This window comes from Hypanus sabinus, chromosome 12 (assembly GCF_030144855.1).
Source record: "Hypanus sabinus isolate sHypSab1 chromosome 12, sHypSab1.hap1, whole genome shotgun sequence".
Classification (NCBI taxonomy): domain Eukaryota; kingdom Metazoa; phylum Chordata; class Chondrichthyes; order Myliobatiformes; family Dasyatidae; genus Hypanus; species Hypanus sabinus.
The window spans coordinates 60,785,376-60,806,174 of record NC_082717.1 but is presented as its reverse complement, the minus strand read 5'-3'; the positions used below and the strand labels follow the sequence as shown (position 1 = coordinate 60,806,174).

Sequence of the window (20,799 nt, the reverse complement as noted above, 5' to 3'; positions counted from 1 at the left end):
ACAATAGTGATCTTGTGATTCTCACTAAGGAGGGGGCTACCCCGCACCCTTTGGCCCCTCAGAGCTGTGGTACATTCATAACACAGGCTACAGCTGGTGGACTGTGGAAAGCGCTCGTCACCACACTAAGAGAGGGATAAGTTGCACTAAAGAGGATGCAGTGAAGATTCACAAGGATGTTACCAGGACTGGAGTATTTTAGCTATGCAGAAGATCACTCTCAACCAGAAACCGAACTGCAGCAGCTACATAAACATGGCAGCTAAATGTGCAAACGGGAGACTAAATACCCTGTGGTGACTGGTACACCTCCTGATACTCAGAGACTTCCCACCAGATACGAGATTCAAATTGGCAGTGGTATGGAATATTCTCCAGTTGCCTGGTTGAATTCAACTCCAACAGCATTTTAGAAACTAGAAGCCATTCAGGTAAGGCACCCTAATTAATCGGCATTTGATCCACTGCATAGCCATTCATTCCCTCCAATACCAATTGTATAGCACCTGATATACAAAATATACCGCTGTTATTTGCCTCAACTATTCAACAACTCCTTCCAACACCACAATCTACCATCACAAAGGGCAATATCTTAGATGCATGGAAACCCCTCCAGGTTATACATTGTCCTTTTTTGGATATAAGAGATTCTGTAAATCTTGAACAAAACACACAAATGCCGTAGGAACTCAGCAGGTAAGGCCTCATCCCTGGGGAAATAGACAGACATCGGAATACAAGGTGTCTGCCAAAATCAGAACTTCCCAGTGGCCAAACATTTTAATTCCCATTCCCATTCCCATTCCAACATGTCGGTCCATGGCCCCCACTTGTGCCAAGATGAGGCCACCTCCTCCTCCCCTCTTCTATTCCCCAACTGAGCCTATCACTTTCACCTGGGTCTCCTCCTCCTTCCCATTCTCCTATGGTCCATTCTCCTCTCCTATCAGATTCCTTATTCTCCAGTCCTTTACCTTTGCAACCCACGTGGCTTCATCGAGCGCCTTCTAGCTAACCTCCTTCCCCCTCCCCATCTTTTTATTCTGGTGTCTTCCCCATTCCTTTCCAGTCCTGAAGAAGTGTCTCAGCCCAAACATCAAATACTTATTCATTCCCATAGATGCTGCCTGACCTGCTGAGTTCCTCCATACTGTGTCTGTGCTGGTTTGACGATGACCCACTCTGTCAGTGGCACACTTATTGGTCAGTCTATATTCATGGACAACTTCGAAAAAGAACTCAAACTCACTGACTCCTGCTGCAGAGACAAGATTGTGATCATTCTGTCAACGTTAAAAGCCTTATTAATCAATTAAAATTATTCAGTACTCACGTTGTTTCTTCATTATTTCTGTTCTCCATGCTTTCCCTGTCCAGATTTAGAGAAGCTCTGTTGTTTACAAGAAATTGTTGAGGTATGTTCCCTTTCTCAGCTGTGACAGCTTTTATCCTCCTAGGGCTTTGGCACGCCCTCACAAATTCATTACATTCTTGCATTTAGATAAGGAAGCTGAATCAGAATCAGTTTTATTGTTACTGATACACAGTATGCTCTGAAATTAGTTATTTTGCAGCAGCATTACAGTGTATTATAAAAAATAAATTACTGTAAGTTACAATAAGAAATATATTAAAAAAGTAATGCTAAAAGAGAACAAAAAGCGAGGCTATGTGCATGGGTCCATTCAGAAATCTGATGGCAGAGGGAAAGAAGCTATCCCTGAAACATTGAGTAAGTGTCTTCAAGCTGCTGTATCTCTGCCCTGATGGTAGTAATGAGAAGAGGACATTTCCTGGAAGGTGGGGCTCCTTAATGATAGATGCCACTTTCTAGAGACACCACCTATTGAAGATGTCCTTAATGGTGAGGAGGCTACAGCCCATAATGTTGCTGGTTGAGTTTAGAAACCTCTGCATCCTTCTCCAATCCTGAGCTTCAGTACCTGTGATGCAACCAGTCAGAATGTTATCCATGGTACTTCTGTAGAAGTTTGAATACTTCATGATACACCAAATCTCCGCTACTCCTAATGAAATATAGCCACTGGCCTGACATCCTTTTGATTGTATCAACATGTTGGGCCCAGGATTGACCTTCAAAGATGTTGACGCCCAGGAATATGAAGATGATCATCCTTTCCAATAGTGACCTCTTGATGAGGACTTTAGCCAGAGAGTGGACATTATTGTCACAGATGGCCGTGAAGGGCAAGTTGTTGAGTATATATAAAACAGAGGTTGATATTTTCTTGATTAGTCAGGGCATGAAGGGATATGGGGAGAAGGCAGGAGGTTGGGGCCATTTGGGAAAGTGGATCAGCCATGATGAAATGGTGGAGCAGACTTGATTAGCCAAATGGCCTAAGTCTGCTCTTGTATCTCATGGACTGATGTATGTTCTCCTGACTTCCCCTTCCTGAAGTCCAAAATCAGTTTTTTTTTACAAAGTGCCCACAAGTAGGGCATGCTCATGCAATGCCATATAAGCTGCATTTACAGTTACATTTCAGGCAACACTGGGTTTTGCATCAAAGTTCTATCTCCATCCCACTGTGGCAATATTTTCAAGAGGGGCACCATGGAAACCTCCCTTGAAGGAAAATAAATTAGATAGGTACAATTGTCTCAGATTAATTTGTCATCAGTTATGACAGATAGAATGGATGACACTATGACACTATTAACTGTATAAATGTAATAAATAAGAGGACAAGGAGAAATGAACCCCTTAAGCTTGCTTTAGTATTCAATAGGGTTGTCAATGACTTGATCTTCAGCCTCACTTCTACTCTCCTGCTTCATCCCCATGATTCTTAATCCTCCCACAACCCAAAGCCTTTTTACTTGGGCATTAATGTACTTAATGGCCTCTCAACCAATTCCAATTGACGAATGGTGGCCAATGAGCATTTGGCAGTTTCTGCATCAGGCAAAGTTTGAAATTAACATAAAAGAAATCATCATAAACACAATTATTGCTGCTCTACTTCCCTGTTTTTCCTAAGTCTCTCACTTATTTGGTTCCTCTTTCATTTCTAATATCACTTATTGGTAAGTAAAGACCAGGTAATCTGCTGGTACAGTGTTCAAGGCAGGTACCCCTTTTCTCTCCATGATGTCACTGATGGTGGGATCCCACTGGAAATGGTGGAAATGGTGAAGATTGATAGGCTGGTGACAGAGGTTGTTGGACTGAGGGTGAGGACCATGGCAACTCCATCTGGGCAAAGGAAAGGTGAGTGAGAGCAGACAAGATTGGAATGGATGAAATATCGGTGAAGGCTCCATCAATCACAGCAGGTGGGTGGGGGGGGGTCACATTTTCTGATGATGGAGAATGTTTCAGAAATTCTACATTGAAACTCTACCTTGAGAGCAGGTGTGGCAGAAACAGAGAAATTGAGGGAAAGGGGTGGCATCCTCACAAGAGACTCATAGGGAGGTGCAGTAGGCAAGGTAACTATCAGATTCCTCAGGTTTAATTGATATCAGTGAATAGTTCTTGTGATAGATCCAGAAAAGGTAGAGAAATGCTGGAATAATCCAGGCAAATTTGAGGGCAGGGTGGACATTGATTGCAAAGGAATTAAAATAAATGAGTTACACATGAAATGAGGAAGCAATCTCAATGCAGTAATGGAGAAAGATTTGGGGAGGGATGGCAGAGTTAAGTTTGGAATGTCCATTAATCCATGTAGCCTAGCAAAAGCCGTGCAAAGTCGGGGTCCATGCCAGTGCATGGCTACATCTTTGACTTGTTGAAAGTGGGAGGTGGGAAGGCTGTTCAGGGTCCAAATGGGCACTGTCAGGCAGAGGAGAGTGTTAGCCAGAATCAGAATCAAGTTTATTATCACCAGCATGTGATGTGAAATTTTTTAACTTAGTAGCAACAGTTCAATGCAATACATAATATAGAAGAATAAATAAATAAATCTTATTCAGTATACTTTATACAGTATACATATATTGAATAGGTTAAAAATCATGCAAAAAACAGAAATAATATTTAGTTTTAAAAAGTGAAGTAGTGGCCAAGGCTCAATGTCCATTTAGGAATTGGATGGCAGAGGGGAAGAAGCTGTTCCTGAATAACTGAGTGTGTGCCTTCAGGCTTCTGTACCTCCTACATGATGGTAACAGTGAGAAAAGGGCATGCCCTGGGTGCTGGTGGTCCTTAATAATGGATGCTGCCTTTCTGAGACACTGCTCCCTAAAGATGTCCTGGGTACTTTGTAGGCTAGTACCTAAGATGGAGCTGACTAGATTTACAACCCTCTGTAGCTTCTTTTGGTCCTATGCAGCAGCACCCCCCCACCCTCCATATGAGACAGTGATGCAGCCTGTCAAAATACTCTCAATGGTACATCTATAGAAATTTTTGAGTGTATTTGTTGACATACCCAATCTCTTCAAACTCCTAATAAAGTATACCGACTGCCTTGCCTTCTTTATAACTGCATCAATATGTTGGGACCAGGTTAGATCCTCGGAGATCTTGACAGAGATCAGAGATATTTGTTCCAGAAAGAAATGGAGAGCTGTAAAAGCTTCCAAATGGGGAATGGAGGTGTAGAGAAACTGGATGTTCATGGTGAAGATGAGTTAGTTGCAGCCATGGAGTTGAAATCTGTCTAAATGGTGGAGGCCTTGTAAGTTATCCCAAATGTTGGTAGAAAGGGTCTAAACAAGGGGAGAGAGGAGAGAGTTGAGGTATGAGGAAATAAATTTAGTTGGGCAAGAGCAGGCATGAACAATGAGCCCACCATAACCTTCTTGTTTGTGGATCTTGGGCAGGGTAGGGAGGCTAAGGTTGGGTACAGTGTTGAAATTGAACTTTGAACTTTGCTCTGCAGCACAGTGGCCTTGTGTTTATACATATTTTAAACATTAGTTTGTCAAAAGTTTTACTGCATAGTCCAAGACCTACCATACTATGATTACCCCTCATTCTGTGCTTGGAGTCATATTTTAGTTCCATTTTCGTAATTAAATCTTCTGTAGCTTCCTTCACTGTAAGAGTGTAAATTCTTTTAGTGTCAAATTTCTCAAATTTTGCATTTTTGTAGATCCATCAATCACCTTACATAAATCTTTTAGGCATTTACTCTTCGTAACTTTAACCATGTGATTCCCTCACTAAACCCCTCTATTCTCTACATGCTTTTTCAGTTGGTCAATATCATCTTCTCTATACTCCTATGAATTGCAAAGGGATTTCTTAGATATTAATGTGTTATCATATTGTTGGCCAGAAAGAATGACAATCTTCAAATCAGTGAATTCAAATGAATCAAGAACAGTGGAAACAGTCTTTGTTCTTGCTGTGTGCTTGGGGGATGGAGGCTGTCATTTTGTGAAGACACTGGATTCTCCATTTTGTGAGCTTGACATGCTGGACTTGATTAGTGTTTTAAAGAAGACACAAAGACCAGGTAATCTGCTGGACTGGAGGTCATTTCCAAATAAGGAGTTGTTTGTGAGGTGTTCTTTGATTGGCTATAACATGCAGACTTGTGAATGCCTGAGGTGAATCAAGCTCATTGTTGACTGAGAACAAAGAGCCATGAATCAGCAACTGTCCTTTGGTGGGGAGAGGACAATAGATGGATGCTGCTTTGGACCAGAGCCAATGACCAGGTGTTAAAGGCCAGACACCTGCGGCCAATGACATGGGAATTCGACATTTGAATTGATGAGCAATGGATATAAAAGTGGATGCTTTGTGTGTGCCGGGGGGCGGTAACTTTGAAGAATAACCATCGCAGACACAAGCGAGAAAAACCCTGCGTGAAGCACGTGGAGAGTAAGTCGGGACCACGAGGAACAAGGAACGCCCGGCCAGTGTAAATTCCTCCGCCCGGGTAATACCTTTGCTATTCTTTGACTATCCAGGAGAGTCAGGGGTACTTAGCAGTTGTGCGCACAAGGTATTTAGTGTATAAATTCACCTATTTGTTAGTTTGAACAATAAAGGTAATTGTCAGTAAATACCGATCTCTCTGTGCCTCACTCAGAATTGTTGGAAGAGGTAGAAGCGGTATCTCTCTCTCCTCTCTTTTCCAACAATATTGAAGTTATTTTGTTTCACTAAATAGGACTTAAATCTACATCCTGATTCAATACTTAAATGCAGCATTTATATAATTACTAAATTAATTTGTAGAATCTACAAAATCTCACCAGTAGGCGATGCTGGAGGGAGTAAAATTATACAAGTGATGTGTGCAGGCTATAATTTCCATTAATTTGCAGGTTACTCTAGCGCCACGGTGGCGTACACTTAGTGCAAAGCTCCAGGCATCGGAGCTTGGAGTTCAATCCAGGTGTCCCCTGGAAGGACTGTACATCCTCCGTACAGAATGCGTGGGTTTTCACCTGGTGAACCATTTTCCTCCCACAGTCCAAAGTAAAGGTTAAATTAATTTGCCTACAGGAATGGGAATACTGAGTGGATATAAAATTGAGATGACAGTGCAGTCAAATATTGAAGTCATTGTAGGCATTTAAAAAATCAGGGGCGTGAAAGGACAAAGAAGAAGAATGCAAGGCTGAATTGTGTTCTTTTGTGCAAGTAATTCATGTGGGGAGGTATATGAAAAGAGTATTAATCAGTACATGAATAAGATGTTGCTACCATCACTAAAGATATGATTGAAAGAAGGGCAGACCTGGCAGCTCAACATTCCAGGAGCAGGACATGTCCAGGGAAATGTAAAAGAGGAGGGGGCACAGAAATATTGATTCAGGAGTCTATTACTACAGTAATGAGAGAGGATATCCCAAAAGGCTCTGTGCTGTCTTTACGACAGTTATTTAGTTTATAATATTTTCGCTTAGTAATTCATTCAATAGTATTTTCTAGTTAGAATTAGAAGTGTTTAAAGTGTATTCATTGCATGTAAAATATATCGGCATGCGATGACGTCACATCCGGTTTCGCCGCGTCTTGTGGGAAAACACCGGTTTAAAATTAGCGCGAGGGTGGGGGCTTTCCACGAGGCTCACCTGAGCACAAGCAGTTTGCAGGCATGAGAAATCACAGTGAGAGCAACGCTGTAAGTTAATAGATAATCGATATATTGAACTAAGATATTAATGCTGATCCTGTTAGAGGTAACGACGGTAGATAATGTTTATGCTTTCGTTAGTTAAAGAGTCGCGGATAGTTTGCATGGAAGTGTATTTAAAGTAGTCAATGGAGCAGGTAAACTCTCCCTGTATACTGCACCTTAGTGTAATGTAGTTATAGTCACCTTTGCAAGTATTTACACTTGAAATGTGATATTAAGGAAGGAACAAATACTGTATCAATCTTGTATTGTTTTATCAACAGTTTTCACCATATGTTAATGTGAAGAGTGAACAGTAAATGGTTAATCTTACTGCGATCTGGTTTGCATTGGCTGTGGTTTATCCGGACGTTAAATTCGGCGTTTCGTTACACCCGAAGGAGAACGTGACAGTGAAAAAGCGGCATTATCAGGTGTTTCAAGTGCTGCAATGTCAGCTCAATCCAGCATCAAGTCGACGCCGCCCAGTGACAAGGGCAGTAAACCGACATCAAGTAAGCCCACCCGGGCGTTATCAGGTGTTCCAAGTGCTGCAATGTCAGCTCGATCCGGGATCAAGTCGATGGCGCCCAGCGACAAGGGCAGTAGAACGACATCAAGTAAGTCCGCACAGGCAAGAGCCAAGGCAGAAGCCGCCAAGGTGCGACTGCATTACGCCAGACAAGAAGCAGTTTTGAAAATGAAACTGGCCACCAGAGAAGCCGAAATCCAGAAAGAAGAGGCTGCCAGAGAAGCCGAAATCCAGAAAGAAAGGGCCGCCAGACAAAGAGAAGAGGCTGCCAGAGAAGCCGAAATCCAGAAAGAAAGGGCCACCAGAGAAGCCGAAATCCAGAAAGAAAGGGCCGCCCGAGAAGCCGAAATCCAGTTGGAAATGGCAAAAATATCGACAGAGTTGCAAGTGCTGCAGCTAGAAAGAGAAGAAGCTGCTGCCATGGCGGAAGCAAAGTACATAGAAGAAGCTGAAGGGTCGCGTGATCTGACCGCAGCAAGATCTACTTTAGAAAGGACCAGACTGGAACGCACAAGCGACTATGTACAATCTCAAATAGACAGGCAGGCTCGTCTCCCCTCTCCATACGTATTCGATAACTTCCCCAGCTACGAGGAACCTCAGAGAGTCACGATTGCATCACATCCATACGAGGAAGGAAATTTACCCTCACGGCTCCGTGATGAAGTCAAGAATGAAAGAACCGACAACGCTCCTTCACCCCCACAACAGGACGGCGGGGAGGGAGAGGTTCACTCCAGGACAACAATTGTCAGCTCGAACTGTACAGAAGTTTGCGGTCAAACTCAGTCAAGCCGTTCTTGTTCCGAGATCTGCCTCACTGAGGTGTACCCTAAAGAAGCACAACAAGACATTACCAAGCGTAAAGTAACCGACGAGACGCTAGGTCAGTCAGTTTTCGTTCAAACCGAGCACGGAAACAAACTTGCACAATCAGCTCAAGATACCATTTCTTTAAAACCCAAAGACACCAAGGTCTTCCGAGATGAAGCAAATAATGGGGTTGCCCCATTGCCTATCAGAGAACCATGCCAGCGCTCACCAGATAACAAAGAGCAGGCAGTCAAACGGTTCACGTCCTTACGGAAAACCCGGAAAAGGAAACCCGAGATGCAGCAACGCACCCGATTGGCCCACGAGGTACTGTGCACCCTAATGGCAGAGGTCACAGCCATTATAAACGCACAATCATTCCTACCTGTGTCTTCTGACCCAGAAAACCCCTTTATACTTTCGCCATCAACGCTCCTTACGCAGAAGGCAGGAGCACCTCCTCCACCAGGAGACTTCTCAGACAAGGATTTGTACACAAAGCAATGGAGACAAGTCCAGGCTCTGGCAAATCAGTTCTGGCCTCGCTGGAGACAAAAATATCTACCTTTGTTGCAACAGAGACAAAAGTGGACAGAACCCCGAAGGAATCTTCAAGTTGAAGACTTAGTCCTGCTCAGGGACAAGCAAGCCGCTCGCAACAGCTGGCCAACGGCCAGAATCACTGCTACATTCCCTAGCGAGGATGGACATGTCAGGAAGATTGAATTGAAGACTACCGACCAAGGTGATGTGAAAATTTACCAAGGGCCAGTTACAGAAGTTATTCTACTTCTACCCAATGACTGATTAAGAGACTAAGTTTTGTACTCTGCTCATTGTGACCTTACGAAGGTCAAGCGGGGAGTGTGCTGTCTTTACGACAGTTATTTAGTTTATAATATTTTCGCTTAGTAATTCATTCAATAGTATTTTCTAGTTAGAATTAGAAGTGTTTAAAGTGTATTCATTGCATGTAAAATATATCGGCATGCGATGACGTCACATCCGGTTTCGCCGCGTCTTGTGGGAAAACACCGGTTTAAAATTAGCGCGAGGGTGGGGGCTTTCCACGAGGCTCACCAGAGCACAAGCAGTTTTGCAGGCATGAGAAATCACAGTGAGAGCAACGCTGTAAGTTAATAGATAATCGATATATTGAACTAAGATGTTAATGCTGATCCTGTTAGAGGTAACGACGGTAGATAATGTTTATGCTTTCGTTAGTTAAAGAGTCGCGGATAGTTTGCATGGAAGTGTATTTAAAGTAGTCAATGGAGCAGGTAAACTCTCCCTGTATACTGCACCTTAGTGTAATGTAGTTATAGTCACCTTTGCAAGTATTTACACTTGAAATGTGATATTAAGGAAGGAACAAATACTGTATCAATCTTGTATTGTTTTATCAACAGTTTTCACCATATGTTAATGTGAAGAGTGAACAGTAAATGGTTAATCTTACTGCGATCTGGTTTGCATTGGCTGTGGTTTATCCGGTCGTTAAATTCGGCGTTTCGTTACACCCGAAGGAGAACGTGACAGGCTCCTCAAATGAGGTCACTTGGGCAGAGCTCAGGAACAAAAAAAGAGGTGAGTACTTTATGGAGGGTGTATGACCGGCCTCCTTTTGGTAAGTTGTGGGTGGGAGAACACTACATTTCTTGACCACTGAGGTGCTTCTGGTGAAGATTGAATCAATACAAGCTGGACAGAAGAGATTGAGAAGTCATCATTGGCAAATCCTAAAACTATTTATGTGTACTGTATATAAAGAGCAAGAGGGTAACTGGGGAAAAAATAGTACAAAATAGAATAAAAATGGGAATCTGTATGTGGAGTCTTAGGTGAGTTCTTAAATGAACGCTTCTCATCTGGGGAAAACATTAGGTATCCTAGTGGGCACAAATAGTTTGATGAGATGTATCCTGGGCTGATATGGGAGACTAGGGAGGAGAACGCTGGGATCGCGACAGAAATTTTTAAACCTTCACTGACTGCAAGTGAGGAGCTAGATGACTGAAGGCCAGCAAAAGTTGTACCTTTATTGAAAAAGGGATGCAGCCTGTTACTACATTGACATTGATGGGGAAGTTATTGGAAGAGGGACTGAATTAATTTACACTTGGAAATTCAAGGATTAATCAAAGTTAGTTGGCATGGCTTGTAAGGAGAGGTATGCCTAATTAATTTGATTTAATTTTTAGAAGAGTTAACATAATGTGTTCCTGAGAGCACTGCAGATTAAAAGATAATATCTCATAAGGACATGGCAGCCATGCAAAATTTCACTATTATTCTATGAGGTTAAAGCTCATGGGACACAAAATAGTCTTGGTGATGGGATACAGTGGTAAAGAGTCAATTTTGTGACTGGAAGCCTGATACTTGGGGTGTACCATGGTGATCGGTGATAGGGCTCTTACTTTTTTGTCATGCACCTTAATGATTTGGATCTGAATGTAATAGGCATGATAAATATAATATGGAAATTTGTGCTAATGTGACACAGTCAGAGAAACATGCCCTTTAAACCATCGAGTCCAGCCCAAACACCAACCGCCCATTTACTATTAACCATATTTTATTCTCTCCACATTCACATCAACTCCCACAGTTTGTATCCCTCACACAAACTCTGGTAGGAAATTATAATCATGGGAAATTAACAAAATAGTAGATAATTAACCTATTGGGCAACATGTCTTTGAAAAGAAACTGGAGGAGCTGAAGGAAACCCACACAGTGAATATATCAAATCTACATAAGTACCGAGAAAAAACTTAATACTGAGAAAAAATGGAATTTCATGTATATGTAAAATATAGACCCAGGAGACTCTGAGACGGAACTGTGAATATCAAATCTTCTTAAATTCATGGTTTTGACAGGTTTGTCAGAGCCCAGGTATACAAATTAGATACTATTTTCTTGGGTACTGATTAAAACTTACTTGTCTGGATTAACCAGTGAAACAAATACTTTAGTTGCTAGGTGATATTTTGATCTTTGTCATCGTACGACATCCCATACTTTAAAAGCAACACTTTCAGAAGATTGGTCATCTGTAACATGCTTCGTTGGGGTTACGTTTCTAGGTGTAAAATTATTGTTGAGTCACTCTTTCACAATGTGAGGATGTATCTGAATGTCTTTAATTGCAGGTTTAAGTACTGCTAACCTGAAAATCAACAACATAGAGATAAAGGCTGACTAGATATGACAATGTGACCGACCCCTCCCCCCCCCCCACCCCACATCCCCGAGAACCCGCCCTGCTATTCTCTTTGCTTTTCCTGGATTCCCAGCCTCTGCAGCTGAGCTCCTGGCCAATTGCTCCCTTGCAGAGGAAAAGGCTGTGTTTGATGTGAAGGACAATGGTGAGCTGCTCTGGGCATGGCTTTGGTTTGCACCATCTCATTTACTGGATGACATGCAAATGACTGGTTGTGAGGGAGGAGGAGTAGGGTCAGGTGTGGCACTTGTTCCTCCCTCACTATCATTCAGGAGAACAAGTGTCACACCTGCCCCTACACCTCCTCCCTCACTATCATTCAGGGCTCCAAACAGTCCTTTCAGGTGAGGCATCACTGCACCTGGGAGTCTGTTGGGGTCATCTACTGTATCTGCTGCTCCCGGTGTGGCCTCCTGTATATTGCTGAGACCTGACATAAATTGGGAGACCACATCATCAAGCACCTATCCTTTGCTTCATCCGCTGGGAAAAGCAACGTCTCCTGGTGGCTACCCATTTTAACTCTACTTCCCATTCCCATTCCAATATGTCAGTCCTCTACTGCTGTGATGAGGCCACATTCAAGCTGGAGGAGCGTCACTTTGTAATCTGTCTGGGTAGCCTCCAACCTGATGGTAAGAATATCGATCTCTCGAACTTCCAGTAATTGACCCCTCCCCCTTGCCCTCACCATTCCCCATTCTCATTCCCTTCTCTCAACTTATCTCCTTACCTGCCCATCACTCGCTCTGGTGCTCCTTCCCTTTTCCCTGATTCCATGGCCTTCTGTCCTCGCCTATCAGATTCCCCGTTCTCCAGCCCTTTATCTCTTTCACCAATCAAATTCCCAGCTCTTTACTTCACCCCTCCCTCTCTCCTGGTTTCACACATCACCTTGTACTTCTTCCTTTCCTCCCCCACCTTCTTACTCTCTCATCTTTTTTCTCCAGTCCTCATGAAGGGTTTTGCCCCAAAATGCCGACAGTTCAATCCTTTCCATAGATGATGCCTGGCCTGCTGAGTTCCTCCAGCATTTTTATGTGTGTTGCTTGGATTTCCTGTATCTGCAGATTTTCTCTGGTTTGGAGAGGGGAAGGTGATAGCTTGAGAGGCAGTGGAAAAATGTTGATGGCAGCTTCAAATGGTGCCAGTGAGTCATGGAGACATCCTGAGGGTTATGTATAACTCTTTTAAATATACTCTATTCTCTTCTGCTGCCAGCATGGGATGACGAGTCAAATCGGGACCCTGAGGACTTGTGGAATCTGTGTGGTGGTTTTTTTCGAACTTATAGTCTTTTAACATCTTTGGACTATTTTTACTGTGCCCGTGGTCTGTTTTTTTTTTATCAATTATGCTATTGTTTGCACTGTTGTAACTATGTGGTTTTGTGCAGGTCTTGTAGCTTTAGTTTTTGGTCTTGTTTAGTCTGGTGGATTTGGAGCTCCTTTCCAGGGAACGTGCTAAGATGGTAGCGCAATATTATACACAGCAGCCTCTCCGGACTCTGGATTGGGGATTGCCAAAGGTTACGTGGATTTCTGGTGTAGTCTGTTTTGTTATATGCTTTTGTGATATCATTCTGGAGGAACGTTGTCTCATTTTTTAACTGCATTGCATTTGTGGTTTCTAAATGACAATAAACTGAATCTGAATCTGAATTCGAATTACTCTCATTGCTATCTACAGCATGTAATTCTTTTCTAAGCAATGTACATTTAAATCAACAATGATGTACAGATTTCACGATTGCCTGAAGGAATCGGCAAACCAAGTGGATATGCCCCCCCGAAGTGAGGCAGGGTGGGGGGGGGGATCTCCAAATAAAACAGGAATGAGGCCCCTCCACCCACCATCTCATTAGCAACTGGAAAACAAAAACTGAGGACCTGAGGGCAAGATCACCGTATCAGAGGGAAATGAGGGTATGTTTGATATCTGAGCAAAACATGGCTTTTGCCCAGCACGCATGATACAGTGCTCAGGCCAGAAGACTTCTTAGTTCACAGAATAGCTCAAACTGTGGATTCAGAAAAGGCAAATGGTGGAGGTGTGTGTTCCGTGATAAACTCTATGTGGTGCTCTGATGTGGCGGTATTGTCGAATTCATGTTCCCCCAACCTTGAACACCCAATGGTCAAATGCCATCCATTCTATTTACCTAGGGCAGGCATGGGCAAACTACGGCCCGTTAAGCTTTTTAATCCGGCCCGCAGAACTTGATGAAATTATATTAATAAACCTTGTTAACATTTTCTCCCCGCAATTTTGGCGTTTTCCCAATAGATGACGCACTCTATATACATTGACCTTTGTTGAGGTGCAGCGTATTACTCCACATTTGCGCTTTACTTTGTGACCTTGTGGCGACCCATTTCCTGGCACATCCGAACCGGCTCACAATTAGCCAGCGTTCCGGCTAAGAGAGATAGCCTGCGGGGATTTGCGAGCACAGAGCTCCGCATACCGGCGCGCTCTCCCTGCTTTGTCATTGTGCGGGTCGTTGTTGAGTTTTGGCACAGGGGACAATTGAATAAGAAGGAGCAGGACAAGTAGACCTGCATCTCCTACCGTTTTTGAAATAAAGACAGTCAGGAGGAGAGTGATGATGATAATATCTTGAAGGATAACAGAATTTTCAGTGCTTTAAAATAATAACTGTTACTATTAAAAAAAGCTGTATTTTATTCATTTAATTTTCAGTGTTTTAAAAGTCATTTCAATAAATAGCTAAATACCATGGGACTTCAAAGACAGATATTTTGTTGTAATGCATTTGTTCATCTTCAATTGAAATTAAAGCACATGTTTTCTACATATCCCATGATATTTTATTTTCTCTTATGAGGTGTATTACCAAAACATTCCGTCCATCTGCTCCTGGTCCGGCCCTCCTGTCAAATTTTAGAACCCTTTGTGGCCCTCAAGTCAAAAAGTTTTCCCACCCCTGACCTAGGGAGTTCTCCTCCATAATTCTGACCGCAGTTTACATACCATCAGCGGCTGACTATAATCAAGATCTTGAGATACTGCATGATGCCATCTCCAAACAACAAACAGTCCATCATGACACATTTCAAATCATAGTTGAGGACTTCTGCCAAGCTTGTTTGAAAAAAACTCTGCCCAACTACCATCAGCATATAACGCATAGCATCACAGGTCCCAACACACTAGACCACTGCTATACTAAGATAAGGGATGCCTACCAGACAGCATATCAGTAAAACTGATCACTTGGCTGTCCTTCTCCTACCTGCATACAGGCAGAGACTAAAAAACAAAGCTCCAGAGATTAGGACAACAAAGAGTTGGTCATTGGAGAGAAGGCAATGGCAATAGCTTCAAGACAGTTCAAGTACTCATTTGAGGATCTGAATGAGTACACCGTGGTGCCCATGGACTTTACTAAAACAGTGGTAGATGAGTGTGTTCTCCCAAAATCATTCAGAGTCTTCTCCAAGCAGAAGCTCTGGATGAACCAAGAGATCCACAATCTGCTGAGGGCCAGATCAGAGGCATTCCAGACTGGTGACCAAGAAGTTCCTATACCGTTTCTTTATTCCTCCATTACTACCTCTCCAGCATTAATTTCCAGCAGTCCAATATCCACTTCTGTCTTTCATTTACTCTTTATATATCTGGAAAAAGCTTTTTGTATCTTCTTTAATACTATTGGCTCACTTACTTTCATATTTCATCTTTTCTCTCTTTGTGGTTTTGTTGTTGGTTTTTAAAAATCCCAAATCCCCTATCTCCCATCAATTGTTGCTGTATTATATGCTCCCTCTTTTGCTATTCTGCTGTTTTTGATTTCCCTTGTCAGCCACGGTTGCCTCATCCTCCCTTTAGATGACTTCTTCATTTTTGGGACTTTTCTTTCCTGCACTTTCTGAATTTCCCCCCATAAACATCAGCCATTGTTTTTCTGCCATCATCCATGCTAGTGTCTCCTTCCAACCAACTTTGACCAGTTGCTCTTTCATGCCTCCGTAATTCCCTTTACTGCACTGTAATACTAATTAATCTAACTTTATCTTCTCCCTCTCAAACTGCAGGGTGAATTCTATCATATTATGATCACTGCCTCCTAAGGGTTCCTTTACCTTAAGCTTCCTAATCAAATCTAGGTCATTAGATAATACCCCAAAGCAGAATTACAATTCCCCTAGTGAGCTCAACTGCACGCCGCTCAAAAATCCCATCTTGTAAGCATTCTAAAAATTCCCTGTCTTGGGATCCAGTACCAACTGGATATTGAAATCCACCATGATTATCGCAACATTTCCCCTTTTACAAGCCTTTTCCATCTCCCATAGTAATTCATAACCCACATCCTGGCAACCATTCAAGAGCCTGCATATAACTCCTGTTGGCCATGGTAGATTTAAAGCATGGAAGAAAGTGTTGAACTCACATGGTGCAAGGATTGTGGAAGCAGATAGATCAATTGTCTTTGTTCTTGCCATGTGTTCATAGATGGGGTCTGCCATTTTGTTGAATTGATTTGCATCCTCCATTTTGTAAGATGTAGTTGTTTAGTTTTCTATATTTTGAAGTAGACACAATGGTGCTTCAGGTAATGTGTTAGACCAAGGATCATTTCCAAATAAGAATTTGTTTGTGAGATTTCTTTAATAGAATATAACCTACAGGTTTGTGAATGTTGGTGTTTAGGCCTGCTTAGTGTGATTCAAGCTGGTTATTGAAGAGAACAAAGAGCCATAAATTACATGTGTAACTTCTGTATCAGAGCCAATAAAAAGTTGTTAAAGGGCAAATATCCAATGACACTGAAAGGCAATATTTGAATTGGTAAGGAATAAATATAAAAGTGGATGCTTTGATTGTGCTATCAGCAATAACTCTCTTCAGAGACCCACCATTGCAAGGAAGAACCCCCATGCCTTGAGCTGGGGGAAGAAATGGTCGATTGTCTATCCAGCGGAGATCCTCTATTTCAGTGTTATAAATTGGGAAAGTGGTCTGAGTGAGTACTGGTATGGAGGGAACAGTAGAATTCAATTTTTAAGTTGTTGGCTTGGGGTCAACATATTTTATGTTGTTTGTGCAGAGACAATAATGTGCGAGCTTCAATTAATTAAGAGTGCATAGTGAGTTTCCTGATCTAGTTCCATTGACGAACAGTCAACACTCCCATCAGGGTCTTTTTACCCTTGCAGTTTCTTAATTCTAACCACAAGGATTCTAACCACCTTCTGATCCTATGTCACTTCTTTCCAAGGATTTGATTCCATTTTTTACCAATACAGCCATCCCAACCCCTCTGCCAACCAACCTGTCCTTTTGATACAGTTCAATACTCTGCCTACCTGCCTATCCTTTCCTTGGATGTTAAGCTCCCAAATATGATCCTCTTTCAGCCTTGATTCGAAGATGCCCACAATGTCATACCTGCTGATCTCCAAATGAGCCACAAGGTCACTTACCTTATTCTGTATACTGTGTGATCTCAAATATAACATAGCCCTGTATTCATCACCTTTTTTTGATTTTGGCCTCCAGCTACGTTTTAACTCATCCCACTAACTGCAGTTTTGCCCTCTCATCTACCTGTGCTTCCTCACAGCCTCATTACACACTACACCAACTTCTCCATCCTTAACCCTATCACTCTGGTTCCCAACACCCCTGCCAAATCAGTTTAAACCCTCCGCCACAGCTCTAGCAAATCTGCCCACAAGGAAATTGGTCCCCCTCAGGATAAGGTATATCCTGTCCTTTTTGTACAGGTCATACCTTCCCCAGAAGAGATCCCAATGATCCAGAAATCTGAAACCCTGTCCCCTGCACCAATTCTTCAGCCACACATTCATTTGCAAAATTATCATGTTTTTACCCTCACTAGCATGTGCACAGGCCCCAACCCAGAGATGACTATACTAGAGGTCCTGCTCTTCAGCTTACTGCCTAACGCCCTATATTCTCTCTTCAAGACCTTCTACCTTTTCCTACCTATGTCATTGGTACCAATATGTACCACAACTTCTGCCTGTTCACTCTCCCTCCTTAAAATGTCATTGATATGATTTGAGAAATCCCTGACCCTGGCACCTGGGAGGCAAAATACATTTGCACCACCCATGTGTCTCCTTCGACTCCGCAGAAACTGCTTTTGGCTCCTCTAATTATGGAGTGCCCTATTACTACTGCACTCCTTTTCTCCCCCTCCCCTTCTGAGCACAGAGCGAGACTCAGTGTCAGAGGCCTGGTCACTGTGTTTAAACTAATGAGGCTATGGATGGGATCCAGAACGACTGTGCGTTAGGTAGAGAGGCTAATTCATATCAAGAACAAAAATAGGCAAGCCCACTGAGACAAAGAGACAGAGACAGAAAGGGATGGGAGGCTTACCTGCATTTACTTTAATGCAAACAGCTTCACCCATAAACTGAGAGCATGGGTTAGCAAATGGGATTAAGATATTGTTGTAATCACAGAAATGTGGCTTGAGAAACAGAAGGACCGGCAGTTTAATGTCCTGGTATACAAAGCTAATTGATTGCACTACAGCAGCACTTAGGGAGGATGTCCTAGAGAGCCTCAGCAATAAGGGCTTTATGAGTAGAATATAGGGAAAAAAAGGGAGCAGTCACCATAATGATGTTGGACTATAGGCTTCCCAAGAGTCACTGGGAATTAGAACAATAGCTATGCAGGCAGTTCTTAGCAGGGTGCAAAATGAATAAGAATGTAGAAATGGAGGATTCTAACTTTACTAATGTAGACTGGGATTGCCTTAGTGCAACAGGTTTACAAACAGAGGAATTCATGAACTGCTTAAAGCATCCTCTTTCTAGAACATGCTAGTCCTGAGCTCTGATCTTCCGGTGTTTAAACATCTCTTATGACAGATGTGGACTTACCTGATAACAGCTGCTCCCAGTTAACTCCCTGTAGCTTCCGTCTAATAATGTTGCAATTTGCTCTCCTCCAATTTAGTACTTTCCCACAAGGCCCAGATTTACCCATACTCATAACTGTCTTAAATCTTAATAAGCTGTGATCACTATTCCTAAAATGCCATTTGACCGAAAAGCTCATTTCCAAAACCAGGAAAATCCATTTCATCTAAGGATCATGCACATAGGAAATCCCAGTCAGTATTAGGGAAGGTAAAGTCACCATTATGACAATTGTTGTTTTGATATATTTCCATAATATGTCTACATACCTGTTCCTCTATTTTTCCACCAGCCACCGGGAGATTTACATTAAAACCCCGTCAAACCTTTTTTCTTATTTTTGAGCTCTGACCATCAGTAAATGAGCCCTCCTGTATGCCCCCTCTGAGAGCAGCTTAGACATTCTATATGATAAGTAATGCAACTCCTGCATCTCTTTTATTTTCCTCTCAATCTTGTTTGAAACATCGAAATCTAGGAACTTCGAACTGCCAGACATGTCAGTCTCACAGCCAAGTCTCTGTAATGCCCACAACTTTATAATTCTATCCTGGTGCATGTCACCTTTCTGATACAAAGAAAGGAATAGGTCACCTCAGGGACTAGAGTGGTAATCTACGTTTAGAGCCGGGGGTGTACGAGTGAAATCTTACATGAAAATTTCTCATCAGCCTTCATCATGGTGGAGGATGTGGAAGCTCGAGAATTAAGGGAAGCGTGTACTGGTCTTCTGGTGCATTTCAGGAAATAAGAGTGCTAGAAATACTGAAGTATATTAGGGTAAATAAATCCCCAGGTCAGGAGAAGATTTATCCCAGTATGCTAGGAGAAGTTAGGGAGGAAATTGCTGCGGCTCTGATGGAGATTTTGGCATCTGCATTAACGCCAGGTAAGGAGCTGGAAGACTGAAGAATGGTTAATGTTGCTCATGTGTCCAAAAATGGAGACAGAGATAAGCCTGAAAATGTACAGGCCAATGAACCTCATATCAGGGGTAGAGAAATTGTTGGAGGGCAGGATTTATGTTTACTTACAAAGTAGGAACTGAGTAGGAATGAGCACATTTGTGCAAGATCGATCCTATCACATAAATCTCATTGAGGTTCTTGAGGAGTTAGCCAATGACCTGATGAAGGTAGGGTGGTACATGGCATCTATACAGACTTTAGTGAAGATTTTATAAGGTCTTGCATGGTTAGTTTGTTGACAGGTTAAGGCACAACAAATCCAAAACATGTTGGTGAACTGGTCCTACAAATTTGACTTGGCAATAGAAGATAGAGGGTGGTTGTAAGGTCTATTTTTGACTGGGAATCTAAAATGAATGGTGCACTGCAGGGATTGGTGCTGGGGCCTTTGTTTAAAGTCATAGGCATGTCATGCAGATGGGAAAGCTAAATTATTGACTATTCAAGCTACAAATCTACACATTTGAAATATATATCTGTTGACTCTGTCATGATCACTGGGTTTCCCATCAACATGACAGATCTACCAGAGGTCTATGATTGAAAGGATGTAGCTATGTCAGCACTCAGCATTTACTCCAGGTCTCATGAAATTTCTTGGCATTAGGTCAAACACTAGCAAAGAAATCAATTCTTCAATACCACATACCATCTGCCTGAAATCTGATACATCAGTGGCATAAAACCATTGGACATAGGAGCAGAATGAGGCCATTCAGCCCATTGAGTCTTCTCTGTCCTTTGCTTATGGCTGACTTATTTTCCATCTTAACTCAATTTCCTCCCTTCTCCCTGTAACCTTTTTTTCACCCTTAATAATCAAGTCATTGGATATATTCCTTTAAATATATATATTCCTTTATATATATGACTTAGTCGCCACAGCTGTCTGTGGCAATAAATTCCATCCATACACCATCTTCTGTATAAAGAAATTCCCCCTCATCTCTGTGTAAAGGGACATCCTTTCTGAGGCTGTGCCCTCCAGTCCTAAACTCTCCCACAAATGGAAGCATCCCCTCCATGTCTACTCCATCTAGACATTTCAAAATTTGGTGGGTTTCAATGAGATCCCCACCCTCCTAATTTTTCTAAACTCCAGTGAGTACAGGCTCAGAGGCATGACACGCTCCTCATACATTAACCCTTTCCCCCCCAGAATCATTCTCATAAATCTCCTCTGGACCCTCTCTAATGCCACCACATCCTTTTTGAGATATGGGGTCCAAAACTGTTCAAGATACAGTTAATGGCAAGAGGGAAGTAAAAGAGGTACAGG

At 42.4% G+C, this 20,799-nt stretch overlaps 1 protein-coding gene across 1 annotated transcript in view; it reads right to left on the bottom strand.

Moving 5' to 3' along the window:
* The window catches only part of LOC132402501 (chitin synthase chs-1-like), a 67,697-nt gene extending 66,307 nt beyond the window's left edge, over nucleotides 1–1,390 (bottom strand). The window contains exon 1 of the mRNA XM_059985353.1: nucleotides 1,337–1,390. Within this exon, the coding sequence (XP_059841336.1) occupies nucleotides 1,337–1,365 (29 nt within the window). The 5' untranslated portion in view covers nucleotides 1,366–1,390. The remainder of the gene's footprint in view (nucleotides 1–1,336) is intronic.
* Nucleotides 1,391–20,799: the final 19,409 nt, after the last annotated feature.